The following is a 19455-nucleotide window of genomic DNA, read 5'->3' as shown; positions in this document are numbered from 1 at the left end:
GAGATGTGTACACTCCTTTACTCTAACAAAACGTGATGGGGCCAATTTTTCATGTATATGGTACTGCCATGTGCAACTACTGCTCTATCCTGCTATAAAATGATCTAACAGTGTAATGTTGAATTTTCACAACATTTAACCTGTTTATGTGTCAAAGCATGGTCTTTCAAAAGGAAAAGAGACAGGTTATTTGTGGACACCTAGGAAAGAAGTAGGTAACCCAATAAGAACTCAGAGGAAGAGGTAAATGCCTCATGAACACACATACACAATAATGAAAACAGATGAGAAAACATACATCTGGGGTTATTTTTTTCCAACCCCCCCCCCCCCCCCCCCAATTTAACTCAAAAGTTATTATCAAAGATCAGCAGATGTCACTCACCTCTAAGGAATCTGTAACTCATCAGTTTATGATATACAACTACAATTTACCATTTGTGTTCAAAACACTAGCTGATCTGCATAGCAAATAAGGAATCTTGCGTAGGTACTTAATGAATGCTAACCAGGCCAGGCCCAGGTTAAGTTATATGCAGACTTCTCCCAGCTTTATTTATAACCATAGCTCTAAGTACTCAGCCAAACGATGCAGAAACTCACTTAGGCAAGAACTCATGTGTTGTGATGCTAATCACAAACATTCTGAACATGTGGAGCTCTACTGTCATCGAGATGACAAAACTGTAAATTTGACAGGAATATGTTAAGTATGTTATTTGCACATAAACCATTATACATACATTCCATATATTTCCCTTAAGATGATATAAATCAACATCAGTTAATATAATTCAGTTCACTCTGGCGGAAATTACCTACAAAGTATCCATTGGTGCATGGGAGAAAAATTGGCTTATCTCAGATTTAAATTTGCAAACTTTTAGCTCACAGGGAGGAAAGGTTTTCTGTGATCACATCAGGAATTAATTATATCGGCCAAGATTCTGTCACGTCATCCAATTGTTGACCATTTTGGTAAGGGCTTGTTCTATGGTGCCTTTGAATTGGGAAGGACTCAATAACCTCTTCTATAACATCATAAACCATAGCTCTGGTAGTAACAGAAACTAATGTAAAGTTTAGTAAGTTCCCACCCATTACTACAAACAAACAAAAAAGTATAGTATCCTTTTATTTTTGCACAGCTTTGCACTTTTTGGGGAATGGGAAGACAAGAAAGGGACTACTACTATCTAATGACTGGTAGTCTGATAGTGCTAACCTATATCCTAGAGTTAACACACACCTATCAAGACTAGTAATCATTCAAAACAAAGGTCATGAGTCTCACAAAACCTTGGCACTAGTCTTCCAAAATGAATCTTGGTTACAGTAGCGGCTCACTTATCCAACCTTCGCTTATCCAATGTTCTGTATTATCCAATGCAGTCTGCCTTTTAGTAGTCAATGTTTTCAATATATTGCAATGTTTTGGTGCTAAATTTGTAAATACGGTAATTACTACATAATCAACAACAACAACTCTTTATTGATTAGTCAGTTTTGACCATATCAAAACATATAAAACATACAAAACGTACACCCTTACCCACACATACAATTACTACATAATGTTACCATGTATTGAACTGCTTTTTCTGTCAATTTGTTGAAAAACATGTCATTTTGGTGCCTAATTTGTAAAATCATAACGTAATTTGATGTTTAATAGGCTTTTTCTTAAGCCCTCCTTATTATCCAACATTTCGCTTATCCAACATTCTGCCAGCCCGTTTATGTTGGATAAGTGAGACTCTACTGTATTATTAATCAGGCCATGGCTGGCATCCCATTAAGTCAGTCATGTCATTGCACATTAGACTTTATGATCTTGTAACTCTCTTCTATTCACATTTAAAACAGCCCCATTAGCATGGCCATTAGAATTCTGGGAGCTGCTTTTCGCAAAGTGAGTTGTTCAAATTCTACAAAGCTAATGAAAAAAGAATTACTGCCTCATTAACACCCTTAAACTTTGTGCCAACACTCTTTCTGACCATATTTTCTTTCTCTTACTGTTGAAGTTACTATCAAGGTTGTTGTTTTTATCATTATTTTAAATAGGTTACTTGCATTTGGCCCACAAAATTTGAAAGTGCATTTTGAAGTAATTACATACTCCTGGATCCACACAGTCTGCTGGGCTGCAGTTACCCCTGGAACCCAGGTCTTAACCTGGAGAACCTTGGCCTATCTTTCCATTAATGAGCCACATATTAAACACATCATGGACCCAACCTCTGAACCACTGAAGCCAGAATAGTTGACTTGACTAATGATGTGAGGTTTGTGTGACACATCTAATTAATATAAGCATTCCTAGATAGCAAATATATTCTAACTACATTATTGTTAACTCAAATAATTCCTGGATGTGCTTATATTGCTGGTGCTGCTTCCAACTGGAGCTGATGCACGCACACAATTTGCAATTTGCCCCATCTCATTTGAATGTGAAAGCCCAGATTTTAAAACTAAATTAACTCTTGGAAGGCAATATTTTAATTCAAAAACCAAACTCTGATCATTCAGACATGTAAACACATCCTCTCTAAACAGTTGCCAGATTATATTTCACATTTAATGGTAGCCAATCCTCCCCCATAAACAAGCATCAAATATGAAGTCTCATAAACTGAGAACTATTAAGAATTTAATATATCAACTGCATGCTTCAGACAAGATAAAGGTACTGTAAAAGACCTTGGAGTCCTAGTGGACAACAAGTTAAACATGAGCCAACAATGTGATGCAGCAGCTAAAAAAGCCAACGGGATTCTGGCCTGCATCAATAGGGGTATAGCGTCTAGATCCAGGGAAGTCATGCTCCCCCTCTATTCTGCCTTGGTCAGACCACACCTGGAATACTACGTCCAATTCTGGGCACCGCAGTTGAAGGGAGATGTTGACAAGCTGGAAAGCGTCCAGAGAAGGGCGACTAAAATGATTAAGGGTCTGGAGAACAAGCCCTATGAGGAGCGGCTTAAAGAGCTTGGCATGTTTAGCCTGCAGAAGAGAAGGCTGAGAGGAGACATGATAGCCATGTACAAATACGTGAAGGGAAGTCATAGGGAGGAAGGAACAAGCTTGTTTTCTGCTGCCCTGCAGACTAGGACACGGAACAATGGCTTCAAACTACAGGAAAGGAGATTCCACCTGAACATCAGGAAGAACTTCCTAACTGTGAGGGCTGTTCGACAGTGGAACTCTCTCCCCCGGGCTGTGGTGGAGGCTCCTTCCTTGGAGGCTTTTAAGCAGAGGCTGGATGGCCATCTGTCGGGGGTGCTTTGAATGCGATTTCCTGCTTCTTGGCAGGGGGTTGGACTGGATGGCCCATGAGGTCTCTTCCAACTCTACTATTCTATGATTCTATGATTCTATGATTCTAAGATGGAAAGCTGTTCTTTCTAGAGATGGCCAAGATGTCAGAATAGTCCACTCCCCCACAAAAGAACCATTTCATAATTAACTAGTTTTGGCTCATATGCTAGCCAAAACCCTATCAAGACACGCTGGATCTTGCCTCAGTTTGGTTTACCAAAATGCACTATATATGGGGTTGGCCTTGAAGATTATTCAGAAGCTCAGCTAGTGAAAAATGGAATGATTTGGATGCTGATGGCTGCCAAGCATTTGGCCCCATCTTCCAATAACGCAGTTTTAGTACTGTTTATAAAGCCATGCCACTCTGTGGGATCATATGGCCTAGGTTTCCACGTAATCAGATAACAGTGCAAAATACTTAGCTAGTCTTGATGTTAGAGAAGATATGGACTAAGTTTTATCTTACACACATTTGGATTCCCTGTGAGTAGTATAATCTAAGTGAAACTCCAGAAAAAGAAAAGACGTAAATATAAAAATTCATTAGACATGTGTCAGATGTGAAGCTCACTACAGTAATTTTCCAACTATAGTTGACAACCATGTCCCAACTGGATTGTTAGCTATACTGCTGTTTTATCTAAATCTGTGGTTCTCAACTTTTAGTCTCCCAAATATTTTGGATTTCAGTTCCCCGAGCTCCTTGTTTATGCTGGCTGCAGTTTATGGAAATTGGAATCCAAAACATCTGCAGGACCAAAGGCTGAAAATCACTGAATTCATCTGTTCTTCCTAGCATGAAGTTGGTGGTTCTTTTAGGTCAGGGCTCCTCAAAACTTTTTAAGCTGAGGGCCAGTTCATAGCCTCTCAGAATGTTGGAGGGGCGAACTATAATTTGAAAAAAAGATGAATACCTATGCACAATGCACATATTTTAATTGCAATGCAAGAAAACATGAAAGAATACAATATTTAAAATGAACAATTTTAACCAACATAAACTAACTTTCAATGGGAAGTGTGGCTGATGAAATTTTGTTGTGTGTCTTCATTTTTTATATAATTGCATACCAATTTTTATTAAATTACAACTATCAAATCTGAGTAACAACATTCATAGTGAACCATGAGAATAGGATTTAGACAAGGAATGGCTCTTGCCCTTTGTACATTCCTGGAGGAATTTAATTTTGAATTCAGATCAAGTGTTTTTTGAAGTGTGGTGCAGTGTGTTTGGGTGCTTTGACAGATCAGATCTGTTTAAATGATGCTTCTTGACAGGGCAATATGTCAGGAGTCATTTAAATGTTTTTTCTGGAATGTTAGGGGTTATGTTCTATAGTTAAATGGCAAAATATAATTAAGACACTTAAGTCCCTGAATCCTGATGTGATTCTCCTACAAGAAACCTATCACAAAGGGGAAAGATTTTTACATTATAATCTAAGAGAGCAATATTGTTCCAATGATTCCTCCAAACCCAAAAGTGTCACTAGTTATTCTTGCCCAAATATGTCAATTTGAAATGAAAAACATTGTAAAGGATACCGAGGGCTGCTTACATGCTGATTAAAGCTAGAACAAAAGGCAAATAATTTTTGGATGCTATTATACAGCAAACTCAAAATAAATTCAATTTTTGAAGACATTTGTGAAAGGAATTAAAAATTAGATACAATGAGGAATTTAATGATAAATTGATTGAACTTCAAAAATTTTATCAACAAAGGCTTAAGAATTTTATTGAAACTATGGAGAGCATTACATCCAGCTGAAAAAGACTTTATGCATTTTTATGTCAAAACATATCATGTAAGCATATACTAAACTAAATATTGGGTATCTCAGTTGGTTATTTGATTCATTCATTATTGATGTGAGATACAGGTCTTAAAAGGCAAATATTTATGATTTGGAAAGAAGCCTGTACTTGTTCCTGCAAGAATGGTTTAAATAATGAAAAATAATGGAAAAAAAATAGATCCACCCAAACAGAATCACTTCTATGGGACGCACGTAAATTAATGTTAAGGGAGTTATTCATGAAGTATAAAGAAAAAAAGGTAAAATTTGAGAAAGTAAATTAGCTCAAATAAAAGAATCTGAAAATGTACAAAGAAACTGGAAATGTTAAAATATAGTTAAGTAAAAATGGAATGAGCTGAAGGCTATACATATCATTCATTTATTTTTTACAAGTACAGTAGAGTCTCACTTATCCAAGCCTCGCTTATCCAAGTTTCTGGATTATCCAAGCCATTTTTGTAGTCAATGTTTTCAATATATTGTGATATTTTGGTGCTAAATTCGTAAATACAGTAATTACAACATAACATTACTGCGTATTGAACTGCTTTTTCTGTCAAATTTGTTGTAAAACATGATGTTTTTGTGCTTAATTTGTAAAATCATAACCTAATTTGATGTTTAATCGGCTTTTCCTTAATCCCTCCTTATTATCCAAGATATTCGCTTATCCAAGCTTCTGCTGGCCCATTTAGCTTGGATAAGTGAGACTCTACTGTATTCTGAAGTAGGAAATAATTCAAATCTCTTACTCAATGAGGTTAAGAGGAAAGTCGAAACTAGTTATGTAACTTAAAACAACAGATGGAACTCATATGACAAATGACATGGAAATAATGAGTCATAAATGTTTTATGCAAATTTTCTAAATCAGTTCAAATTTATTTTTGGATACTATCTAAATAAAATTAATAAAAACATGCAAGGCCTTAGTTACTCCACTCTATCCATATTTGTCGTTTGCTGCAATATACAGAAATGCTTGGGAGAATCATTAACCACTGTTAACAGAATTTCAGGTGCAACACATTGGTGGATGAGCTCCTATCTTTTTGCATACTCAAAATTCTTTATGCTGCACATTGATTTCAGTTTCTTTTAACAAAGCATGAATCTCTTAACTGGACATCAGATATTTTATTCTGTATAAATAAAAATAAATTGGCTAAGTTTGGTAAAAATCTGTCCGGGCATGTGCTGCAGTTACAGACACAGAGAAATTTCGGCTGACAATTACTATCACAGATCTGCATATATGGTATGTGATTTCCTTCCCATCAACAAGGTGTAGAAACATATTAGTAAAGATAGAAAAGAAGGTTGGGGCTGTAACACATTCCTGTTTGACACCTGAGCCCATCTTAAATGGGTCATGTAGAATCATAGAGTTGGAAGAAACCTCATGGGTCATTCAGTCCAACCCCTTGCCAAGAAGCAGGAAAATCACATTCGAAACACCCCCTACAGATGCTATCCAAGACTGTTGCTGTTACGTCATCATGAATGCCTTTTATCTTCACAATGGTCCTCACTGTGAAAGACCATGTGGATTCAGAATAGATCTCTACAGTCACTTATGGACCTACCGCCAAGATTCTACCCTTGAAAGACCATCATACCTAACCATGTGTGATCGCCTATGGATGATGCTTTCATCTCCCTCCTTCTAGTAGAAAATGGATCACTTGACGTAGCTGTCAGTGTTCCTCCCACACACGGCCATTTTTAAATCTGTGATAATGGGGATGGGAAAGAATCCAGAGTACCAGGCGGCAAGGTGATAATTTTGCTTATGGGGTTTAGAGGAAGGAATCCCAGTCTAATCATGGTAGAAATGCTTAAAACCAGTCATTAAAGATGATGCAACGCAATAGATTTTACTGCTTAGTTTTTTATTGCCCCATTAATTAACAGTATAATGCTTGCAGGAGGCAGAGGAGGAGAGATAATAAACTATCTTTGTGGATCATTAAATGTTGAAATTAAACTAAGATATGCGATAGCACAAAAAGTGGTAACTGAAATGACATTTTCACACTGGCAAAACACTTCACCATATTGAACAAAATTCAGATTGGAAAAAGTGGGGACATAAGTAAAAGCAGATGGGTTGAAAAGCCCATTCATGTTTCAACATGTTATGTGTAGGCAATTATGGAATATATTATTGTATATCTGAACTCAGTATCAGTAACAGACATATAGAATCTCATCACAAAGGCCCATGGATTCGCCACATATTGTGGCAAATCCATGGGGTCCCTGACGAACCTGTCCCTCCATGCCATACATCATGCAACTTATCACAACCCTCCCATCCCACCTGGCTTTCTCCCATTGTCCTGAAGGCAACATGGGAAGCCTCCTGTGTTGCCATGGCAGTGGCATACGCTACTTGCTCTCTCCTTTCACGATGGAGCCCAGTTGGAAGTACACCTGCATTGTGTAATGGGCTCCGTCACGAAAGGGGAAAGCAAGCAGTGTACGCCGGGGAAAGTAGCCCATCTGATGAGGTAGATAGTTAAAACATGCCATTCAGAGGCACCAGATGAGGAAAATGGCCGTAGTACTACATTGCCTCAACTTGTAGAATTAAAGTGGCTGTACAAGAGCATTGATTCATTCAGCCCCACAATCTAGGGAAAGTCTTGTATGATAACACTAGCAATTATCTGTAAGTAATTCAGTTATATACCAAAAGTGTCAAAATAGATGGCTTTGTGACTAGGAACACTCTCACAGAATCTGCTGATTCACAGATACTTTCCCCCCTGTGATTTTCTTAAGAAAGCAGTCCATTAGGAAAAGAACTCACTGGAAGGTAGATTTCAAAATTTTAAAATTATTCTTTTTTGTTCCTACTGTATTTTTATTATTTTTATTTATTCATTTCTATCCAGCTTTTCTCCCATGGAGGGACTCAAAGCGGCGTACAAAGTTTTAAAACACCAATGCATATACATCAACACACAAATACATAATCAACTAAAACATCATATACTAATGTAAGAATTACGCAATTTAAATACATCATATAAAAATTAATACTTACAACAGGGATCATTAAAAATTTCCCTAACCTCAGGCCACTGAAGTTACTTGTAAAAATAAAATTATACATTTCCTAAGACATCCATTTCAAGGTCATTTTGATGGGTTGCCACCAGAACTAGCACAAAGGCTGCAATCATGATCCAAGATGGTTGCAATGATGAGGAGGGATTCTGCATTTGCTTAAGGGAGCATGTATTCATGCCTCACATTTTATATCTGAATGATGGCACTCAAATTCTGTGCGCACCTGTGTTTATAACACTGCTAAATCACAACAAACAAAGGCCAACATTAACATGAATTATGCTCTTCAATATTGCATAGTGAGCTTCCACATCTGCACTTCACATGTGTGTCGACACTACAGAAATTTTCCACATTCATGATCTGGAATAGCAATTTGTTGTTTATTTGTTCAGTTACCTTATGGACCAGCTCATGCCAGACCTCACTGTTGGCCATAGCCACCCCCAGCTCCTTCAAGGTCAAGCCAGTCACTTCAAGGATAACATCCATCCATCTTGCCCTTGGTTGGTGCACCTTATCTGGAAATCCAAAATACTCCAAAATCCAAAAGGTTGGGAGGTTGAGTTAGTGACACCTTTGCTTTCTGATAGTTCTGTGGGCACTATGTATAAATGTTCTAAAAATATTGTATAAAATTGCCTTCAGGCTATGCATATAAGGCATATATGAAAGAAAATGAATTCTGTGTTTACATTTGGGTCTCATCCCCAAGATATGTATGCATATACAAATACAGGTATTCCAAATCCAAAAACAAATCTTAAATCCAAAACATTTCTGGTCCCAATAACTTTGGATAAGGGATGCTCAGTCAGCATTGTGGTTTAAACATTCAGGTTTGTACAGACCAATTTGATGTCTGTTTACTGAAATTCTACTGGATTTAGAACTTTAATAACAGACAAACATTTTGTTCTTACAATAAATTTATGATTACAATTTTATATGGGGATCTGTGATGTAGCCATGATGATGATGGTTTGGTTTTTGCCAGTTGGTTGTTCTACCACAACAACCAAACAACCACGACTGCCAATTTATAATCACATATATACACCAAACTAACTGTCTAAATCCCTGCATATGTACATCAGATCAAATGTACATATTCTTCAAAAGCCCATGTCTCATATTATGTTAAGTCTTTGAGCTGTGAAGAGATTATTTGTGGTCGCCACTGAAATAAATGTATTAGATTTTCTCAATAAAGTCTATTAGTCATTCTGTTTGTGCACACAATACAAAAAGGGAGAAATTGCGGCACCATAAGCCTGGTTTTTAGCCTTCTCTAATTGTACATAGTGTCCTTTGTTCTCCTTCTGAGATCCAGAACAGTAAAAGTATGCCATTTTATTGATTTTTGCTGGAGGCATCAAAGAATCAGACAAATCTTATAAACAATTTTAAAGCCCCAGTGGTTCAACTAAACAGCAATGTTTACCCACTTTATCTCCTGCCTATCACTAAAATTACCAGCAAAGCTTTGATTCTGCATTTTATGATTCTACTTTTTATTGTCTTAAGCCCAACTGCAGCATGTGTGTTTCCAGCAGATTATCTCTGGTAATCACTTTCATTTCTGCAATGGAAATGATCTGAAAATTGCTCTTTGATAACCAGGAATGAGTTCGCTGAGGCCAAGCTGCACAAAAGCTAGAATTGTGCAATTATCATTTATAAAGAGAAACTGTTATCAAAGTAACTGCGGGAGACATCTCCAGGACTTCTCTTGGAAATTTGAAACATATATTTCTCACACAGGAATTTCGCTATAAACCCTTCTGAATAATTCATGAGGCTTGATTTAATGTCACAGTTAACTCTGGCATGTGCTACCAGGAAACAGTACACTTAAGCTACATCCACTTGGGGGTAGGGGAAAAGGCAGGGCAATAGAGATCCGAATTTTGTAAAATGAAGTTTGAGGAAGGTCTGGAACTGACTTTGAGTCCAGGAAGGTAACTGCATTCACTACAGAACCAAACTCAAACCTCTCGTGAGTTTTCTCTCCATTTCGGGGGTGGGGGAGATTCACAAAAGTGCTCCAGGGGAATAGGAGGTGAAAAGTTAGGAAAAGGTGGGTGACCGTAAGGAGTGGAGACTATCCATTCCACCTCCCAGGAGGTCAATTAGGCAGCCTTCTGCTAGCCAGCGATGCCCTTGGAGCGTTTCTGGCAAACCTTTTGGCCTAGGTTCTGAATCCTAGAGAACGTTTCAGCATGGGTAGGTGTCTATAATGTGCTTCACATTCTGCGGAGCTGAGTTCACCCTGGGGTCTGGGACATACTGGAATCTGCTGCAGGATATTAAAGGGCCTAACTCAGACTTTACTGCAACTTTCTTTGGCGTGTGGTATACCCTTTAATCCATGCTTCAGTGAACATTGGTGGCATGTGTTTTCTGGCCTCTGCAGTTTTAAGTCAGCTTGTGGTTGCACTGGTCAGTAGATGAACCCTTAGTCCCACCAGCTATGCCATTTCATGCAGAGGGAAATCTAAATTTGCCATTTTTTCCATGTCAGGAGTGACTTGAGAAACTGCAAGTCACTTCTGGTGTGAGAGAATTGGCTGTCTGCAAGGACATTGCCCAGGGAACGCCCGGATGTTTGAAGTTTTATCATCCTGTGGGAGGCTTCTCTCATGTCCATGCATGGGAAGCTGGAGCTCACCCCACTCATCAGATTTGAACCACCGATCCTTTGGTCAGCAGTCTTGCCGGCACAAGGGTTTAACCCATTGCACCACCGGGGGCTCCTTGAATTCGCCATGAAGTGTATGGATTGCTAACTCACTATGACAAAGTACTGTGTACTTTTAAGACTAAATAATACTTAGCAGTTTTAGTACTGGTTTAGTGCTTCACATATATCTTCACAACCAAGAGTCATATTGGTCCCTTAAAGACTGATTTAATATGGCACAAAATTTTTGCTGCAAAAATGACATAAACACAACTTCCCTTTTGAAGATGAGAAATTCAGTAACTTTGACTACAGTCCTATATATTATGTAAAATTATTATCTCCATGTTGTACCTAGGATAAAGAGTTTTGATTGTTCAAAACCACTGAGAGAACACAGCTCATATGCAATTCAAAACAAGGAGCTGATTTAATCATTACATAAAACATACTAAAATCCTGAGACATTTTAAGGCTTTTTGAGATTACATTTGAAGCATTTGGCTTTCGTTCCGAAGTAACCCCAGCTACAAAGTTTTTGCAAGTACTTAGGGTGTCATACCATATTGATAGCTATGTCTTTTTGCGCCCCTAGTAAGAGAAGGACCCTGACATAAATGCCCCAAATGCACCAGATCTTGTTTGATTTAAGAAGCTAAAGAGGTCTGAATACCAGATGTTGTAAGAAGGAACTGACGAAAACATTTTGGAGTATTCCTGGTCTAAGAAAACTATGATTTTTATGGAGTCACCATAACTCAACAGCAAGAGATGTCCTGTTCATAATCTAGAACAGGGGTTCTCAATTTTTTAAGTCACTGCGCCCTTTTTGAAGCAAGTTTCTCATGGAGCCCCAAAATTGTTTATATATTATGTTACATACTATATTACATATAATGTGTGTGTGTATGTGTGTGTATGCATGGGCAAACTTTTTGGACCAGCACAAGCTTAAAAGTATTCCAGTGGAAAACCATCCAGTCCAACCCACTTCTGCCATGCAAGAAAAGCACAATGAAAGCACCCCCAATAGATGATTATCCAGTATTAATAATAACAGCAGCAACTATAGGGATCATCCAGTCCAACCCCCTTCTGCCAGGAAAAGATAGCCATCCAGCCTTTGTCATCATCATCAACATCAACATCATCAACATATAGCAGAAACCCCAGAGATCATCCAGTTCAAGTTTTTTCTACCATGCAAGAAAAGCACAAAGTATTCCCAAAGTATCCAGCCTTTGTAGTAGTAGTAGTAGTACTGATGATGATGATGATAGAAGCAACTGCAGGGCCCATCCAGTCCAACCCACTTCTGCCATGAAGGAAAAGATGGCCATCCAGTCTTTGTAATTATCATCATCACGTCATCACCATCACCATCAATATAACAGCACAAACCCCTGGGGGCTTCTAGTTCAAATCCCTTTTGCCACACAGGAAAAACACAACCAAAGCACCCCCTAAGCTGTGGGAGGGAAATGGGGTTTTGGAAGCAAGGAAGGCGAGGGGGAAAGGATCTGGTCAGAGAGGAGGGCAAGGAAAAAAGGCTTTGGTGGTAAGAGAAGCGGGGGGGGGGGCAAGGGAGGCAAGGAAGATAAAGGCTTTTGGGGCAAGTGAGGCAGGGAGGGGGAGGAGCAGGAAAGAGGAGGGAAAGCTTGGAGGGGGAAGAGCAGGAGTGGGGAGGAGGAGGAGGAGGCGGCAACCACAGAGCCCCTCAGAATGCATTGGAGAGCCCCAAGGACTCTGCGGAACACACCTTGAGAACCGCTGATCTAGAATGATCCAGGTGAGAGCTGGGGATGAGATGGCCCAGTTGAATAGCATTCCAAACTTCCTTTTCATAGACTACAATGTTTACAGGTTTATGTTTTCTATTGCTCTTTATTGTAATGCTGCAGTTGAATCACATTATTTTAAATTTTATTATTTTTATACTGTTATATTATTTTTCAGTTTATTATCTCAATAATTCCCTCATCATTACAAGTGGATTTACTCAATTAAGGAACAAATAGCTCTGACATTGCAAGACCCCAGCATAGCTGTTAATAGCAGTGTCTTGAAGTTCTCTCATTCATAGGGTTGCCATTAATCAAAGTTGTTTTAACAGCATTTAACAACAATTCAGTGATGTGGATTAGAGAATGAAAGAACTGTCATCTGCCATGATAGTCTCAATTTAAGAAAGATTTTTGGTATATGTTTAAAATCAATGAAACTGGAATCACCCAAACGGATTCACGTCCATATCACGTAGAGAGCAGATGAACCAGGAAAGGATACTGGAAGGTTACAGTCTTCCGATCCATGGCTGCCTTTCTCCCTCAAAGTTGCATGGAGAAGTTCATGACAGAAGGATACAACCTTCCAAATCTTCATCTGTTTCCCCACCAATGTCACATAAGGCAGGTGAAGAGGAAAGGAAGCTTGTATAGTCATCCAAATCCTTGGCTGCTCTCCGCATCAAACTTTGCTAAGGTGGGTTTAATTTTTGAAGATGTGAGGCAGAAGGGAGAAAATTCTTGAAAATACTCCTTTTCCCTTGCAGAAATTAACAATTTTTAAACCATTACGTAACACATCCCCAGAACACAGGAATACTTCATCATCATCATCATCATCATCATCAACCACACTGTCTGGCTGAATTAATAATTCCTGCATTTTCTGGCTAAAATCAAAAGCTGCAATCCACACAATCCACACTCTGCAGCTCTTTTCTATGTCAAAAAGTACACAAGAATGGCAGATGATACAAATAAACAAATAATAAATGACTATCATTACAGTAACAAAACAGCTAACCACAAAAGCACAACAACCTCTATTACATCCAAACTCTTTTGATACATTTTTTTCCAGTTTCAAGAAAAGGATAAACTAGTAAAGCTAGTTTGAGAGAGCCCTGCTCAAAGTCACACCAATTTTACATCTAACATTTGATTAGGAAAACACCATACAGGAGAAGAATGAGTCTTGCCCTAAAGAAGCCCCAGGTTGTCTCAAGCATCTCCAAAGGGATCTCAGATGGAAGAGCTGGGAAAGTGCCAATGGGCTGAGAGATCAAATGCCTGTTCCATTTCATGTTATTTTCAAGGTGCCTGTTCACCAGGTACAGCTCGAGAACCAAATATTGTGGGATAGAAGTCTATCAATAATGTAACAAAAAGATTTATAGGTACTAAAGAATTAAAGGAAGGAGCACCTTTGGGGGACCAGATGAGATTCAAGCCAAAGACACAGGCAAGGTTGGAACTAGTCATTTTGTTGAAAATGCTTTCTTGTGACACCTGGAAAAGGAAAGACATGCAGATCAGTATTTCAAAACTGCATACTAAAAGCTAAACTATCACAGTTCAGAAATCAAATTAGACTTACACCCTGATTCTAATTCAAAGAGCTTCCTGCAATATGTCTTAGAATAAAATAAGAAGGAATACACACAACACAATAAAATCTAAAGTGTTCATTGGGATTAAGAAGCAGCAGCAGCATAAAATACAGAAACCGTAAACTGGGGCAGAAAGAGAGGCTAATCATAAAAGCCTTCCTGGAAAGAAAAGTCTTAGTGAACTTCTTAAAAAGCGAAATGAGGGAAGTAATCACCCAAGGGCTAAACAAAATATGGCGTCATTCATGCAGTTTTGGCAAAGCTGAGATTAAAAACCTCTCGAATGTTCTGAACTCATGGATTTGTTTTAAAAATATGCAAATAATATTTTCTTATCAAATTGACTATTTGTTTTAAGAAATTAAAGTATATCATTAAACATTTCATAGTCATAGCACACAAACTTCATACTGTGTTATTATTGTGAAATGTGTAAAGCATATAGGCTTCATTAGTTAAAAATATACACAATAGTTACAAATATAGCGATAGTTAAAAGATGGAGCAGCAAGCTCTTGCACACCCCAAGCCTCCTTCAGATCTTCTCTCCAAACATGGTAACACAGAGAACTGGATGGGAAAGGACAAAATAGGGTGGGCAGCAGGACTTAGACATTTATATACATCCTTTCCCATCTTAGCTGTTGAATGAACAGCCAGCACAAAGCTATAGTGCCCTGTCTTTCCTTCACAATTCAGCTTTCTTGTGACTGAGTACACTGCAGAAGGCTTGGAAAAGCAAAATATCCAACCAGAAAAGAAAATTAAAAGAAAGACTCGTGTGATCTGCATTCTTCACTATAAAGAGGCATTCTTCCTAAAGTTCATCGTAGTTACAGAGTCCTTCTTGACAGTCTCCAACTTCCCAAGAACCCTACTTAGGGACTTGATTACATGCAATAAAATCAGAATTTCCACTTATTTAAGAAAAACTACTGATGGAGCCCATCACATGACGAAGCTCATACCGTGGGTATTTCACCATTCCTAAAGTGTGTTTTTTTACCTACACTTCCTAAGTCGATTGGCAATCGACTTCTTTTTAAATTTCCCACTGAGAGATGTATTAAAATGCAAAATTTAACATCACTTGTAAAGATAATGATGCCGTTGTTCTGGAGGGTGGAGCCAAGATGGGAAATATAGAATCCTTTCTTCCACCATAATCTTTAGAACCAAGGAGGAAGGAACAGTAATTTATTTCTTTTTTAACCATGTAAGCTTAATAGAGTTAACATTTGAATTGAGATACATCTGTACTTACAAACTGTAGAATAATACAGAAGAAATCACATTTAATGATCTTGTGTTAAAAAGTACTTCAGCAAGAACCAATACAGAGAATTTCTTCAAGTAAAAGAAAATGAGGAGGAGACAGTGGGAAGAGAATGTCTCCCATGTGATTGGAAGGCAGATAATTCGAAAAGAAAGCTGAATGAAGGAAAACATGTGATGGGGGTAGGAAAATCATTTGTTTAATTTCCAAACGGGGTGTTGCGAAGGTTAAGGGAAAAACAACGATCCCCAACTATTTACTTATTATGTAGAATGAAATTCTAAGAGAAAACAATGCTGTGGTGGACCATTTGGAGCCCAATTAATTAATAAATTTCAAAACCACAGGTTAAACAACAGACCTGTATGTATGCTAACTGGAAATTATTTAGCTTTCCTCCCAAGACAAATGTGAAACACTCCTTTAGCCACTGAACATTAGAGGACAAATCAGCTTTAGCTCCAGACCTGAGTGTTAAGATCAACTCATGTCTGCACTTACACATCCAGAAGCAACTCTAAGTTCTACTGTGTTTCCCCGAAAATAAGACAGTGTCTTATATTAATTTTTGCTCTCAAAGATGCTATAGGTCTTATTTTCAGGGGAAGTCTTATTTTTCCATGAAAAAGAATTCAGATGTATTGTTGAACAAAAAAATGAACATTTATTATATACTGTACAGTGGTTGTCATCACAAACCAGCATAACCAGACAAACTGTGAATCCTATCAAGAATTTATTGTTACTACCATTATTTCCATGTACAACACTTTATGGTACGTACATTTACCGATCCTGCATGCTCTGGTGTTCTGTTTGGCGGGCATGCTTCCAAACAAAACCTTTGCTAGGTCTTACTTTAGGGGGAGACCTTATATTTAGCAATTCAGCAAAACTTCTACTAGGTCTTATTTTCTGGAGATGTCTTATTTTAGGGAAAACAGGGTAGTACCAAATTACAAGAGATGTCACCAAGCACTTTTATATCTCTCATTAAAACCTAGAGGGTCCTCAGCTGTGAAGAAGTACATACACCAAGGCAGTGGACAAAAAAGGCACTTACATCTATAACATTGAAAAGATATTTGTAGCAAAATAATAGCAAATGAGGTGAGGATTCAGAAAATAGCTTGCTGAGATTATATTAAGCACAGAGGTTATTAATCTGCATTGACACTGATTAGGCCACTGCAATCTGAAACTACTAATTTGCTGATTAATATTCCATCAATTCATTACAATTTTGAGAACAAACATTCTGCCACCCATTTCAGTTACAAGACAGTTTCAAAATTAAGCAGCAATAATCATGAAGATTTAATTTCCACCTACCATATGGAGAAAACATATTAGAAACTTCAGAACAGCATAATTTTGCTCAGGAAGTCTATGGATAATTTCTTTGCATCTAGTCACTCGTAAGCTACTTTCCACACCTGCTTGAACAAAGAACATGTGTTACTTATTCTTAGTAGTCAAAGAGGAGCATAGGCAGAGTTCGCCTTCATCTCCAAAGTCGTCATGCCTTTTTAGGGTTCCATTATGCTTAAAATATTTGCTAATACTGAAGAACATTCTACAGATCTAACTGACAACCTCTGTTGTATAAAATTGGCCTATACACTTTTAGATATACTAAAGCCACACCTTTTTAAACCACATATGCAAATGGTCCATGACAGTTGTAGGATTGCTCACTAAAATCCAAAAAGATATATCTTTTAAAAACAAGTTCCTGGCTTGTAGATATATTATACCATGACACACAGGCTTAAGACTTTGGTGTGGGTTAATGGCATAGCTACCGGTAAAATGTGAGATAAGGCAGAATCATGTAACTAAGAAATACTCACTGGTAATTCCAAGGATTTCATCATAGTTATCAAAGCACAGTAAAGGCTCAGGGAGTTCTCTCAGGAGAGTCTTAAGGATAACTGCAGGGATGTGGATGTCTCCATATTCATCAAAATTAACAGGCTTTCCTAAACATGAAATGTTGGATGAATGTATAACATACCACTGATCATTTCTATTAGGGACACAATCCACAAAAAGATGTGGCACTGGGTGCCTTTTCCCACTCACCCCATCTAATAACTTCAACAGATATTAGCAACTGTCATGTTTTGCTAAGTCCCGTTTATCCAAACAGAGGTTTCAAAAGCAACAGAAGTCCCGGTTTGTTCAGAGTTAAGCCCCAAATGCTAGAGTCCTTGCAGACTAGCCGTATTGGGGTCCCTACACACAAACTGTTGAGGGAGAGAAAAAGACAAAATCCTGAATTCAAAATGCCGTAGTCATCAGGAGGAGTTTGAGAGTTCAGTCAGGAACAAGTACAGCAACAATCCCAGTCCAAGGTCAACAAAGGAAGTAGTCGTCATGGAGGTTTATTTAAAGTCAAAGACTCATTCATCTGAATATTTAAAATGACTACCAATGTTTTGTGGGTTGACTTTTTTCCAGAGTCCAAGCAGGAAATAAATTCATGTTCATACAACAACCAAGCCTAGCTCCACTCTAGGGGTTTCCAATTGTTATGCCAAATCTTTTATTCTTTTCTTTTTGTGTATTTTTAAAAGTATGCCACGTAATTTTGTCATTTTACTTGAAAACAAATTTCATATTAAGCAAATAAAGAACTTTAAGCTTAACATCACAACGTATCCTCCCTGCATGATTTTTCTTTTTACCAATTTTGCTTGATGAAGAAGCCAAGGGTCTAGTGAAATTGATTTTATACCTTTTGGTTGACCATGTATCACTACAACATGTATTTGGTTTATTTACTGATTAGAGAAAATAAATCAAAGGAAACTTTGCTCAGTCTAATGAAGATTTCCTGGAGCCATGCTTCTTAAGCTAGCACACCCTTCTCCCCATGCACTAGCATCATATTTGCACCCACTGGCTTCAAATGTTTCTTTCTTTTTTAGAAACCTTTTAAGGATGTTCAGCCAATAGGCTGCAGGTTGGCATGGCCCATGGACCACCACTTTGAGTAGCACTGTGCTGCAACCGACAAAAGAACCAGGAGGCAGAAGACTCTCTAAACTCCCTAGAAGGTTCTGTCCTGCAAAGGGGAAGAATTCCCACATGTATAATGGATGGTGATCATAAAGCAGAATGAAGACTTACCCTGATTATAAAGTTTCTGAACTTCTTTAATACTTTGTAAGCTAGCAGATCTTCTAAACAGCCCTTCCGCTTTGAGCCCTATGAAAGAAGAATAAATTAATGGGATTCCTTTAACCAATATCTGTGGACTGGTTTAGACCCTTGAAAACTGAAATCTCGGGTGCCATGAAGTAGAAATATCTGGCTCAACATCAGAACCACAAATATAGGTATTACCTCCAAGTTATTTTCATGAGAACACAGACTGTGTACTTTCAGCTGAGCTTCTGTCATGCATTGTGGTCCAGGAGGGCCAGGTTTAACTGGGAAAGAGCTGAGTAAGTTACTATTTCTGCACAGCAGTAGCATTGGACATATTTACACTAATCTGCTCAAAATAAATTACAGCAGGCTTTGAGAATGTGAGAATTTTTATCAGTGCTTAAAGAGATAGAAACCACATCATTTCCTGCACAGCAGGGGGTTGGACTAGATGGCCCCTATGGTCTCTTCCAATTCTATTATTTGTTCAAGGAAGCAATTTGTGGAAATAATTCAATAATGTGAACAATAGAATACTAGAATCATGAACTCATATTTGGAATCAAAGAGTTGGAAGAGACCACATGGGCCATCCAGTCCAACCCCCTGCCTTATAGGAAAAGAACAATCAAAACATCCCCAACAGATGGCCACCCAGCCTCTAAAAGCTTCCAAGGAAGGAGCTTCCATACTCTGAGGCTGAGTTCCACTGGTGAACAGCTCTCACAGTTCAGG

At 38.1% G+C, this 19455-nt stretch overlaps 1 protein-coding gene across 5 annotated transcripts in view; it reads right to left on the bottom strand.

The window, feature by feature from the left end:
- The window catches only part of LOC100556446 (proline-rich protein 5), a 224284-nt gene that overhangs the window by 73641 nt on the left and 131188 nt on the right, over positions 1-19455 (bottom strand). For 4 of the 5 annotated variants that reach the window (XM_062981963.1, XM_062981960.1, XM_062981959.1 and 1 more), the window contains 4 exons: positions 18700-18777; positions 17418-17546; positions 16897-17000; positions 12759-14187 (listed from right to left, as the gene is read on the bottom strand). In XM_062981963.1, coding sequence (XP_062838033.1) covers positions 13990-14187; positions 16897-17000; positions 17418-17546; positions 18700-18777 — 509 coding nt within the window. In that variant the 3' untranslated portion in view covers positions 12759-13989. Of the gene's footprint in view, positions 1-12758; positions 14188-16896; positions 17001-17417; positions 17547-18699; positions 18778-19455 lie in introns of those variants that run through there. The other variant, XM_062981961.1, reaches the window with a different exon arrangement.

This window comes from Anolis carolinensis, chromosome 5, assembly GCF_035594765.1.
Source record: "Anolis carolinensis isolate JA03-04 chromosome 5, rAnoCar3.1.pri, whole genome shotgun sequence".
In the NCBI taxonomy this organism is placed as follows: Eukaryota; Metazoa; Chordata; class Lepidosauria; order Squamata; family Dactyloidae; genus Anolis; species Anolis carolinensis.
The sequence above is the reverse complement of the archived record's forward strand: the minus strand, read 5'-3'. Positions and strand labels throughout refer to the sequence as shown.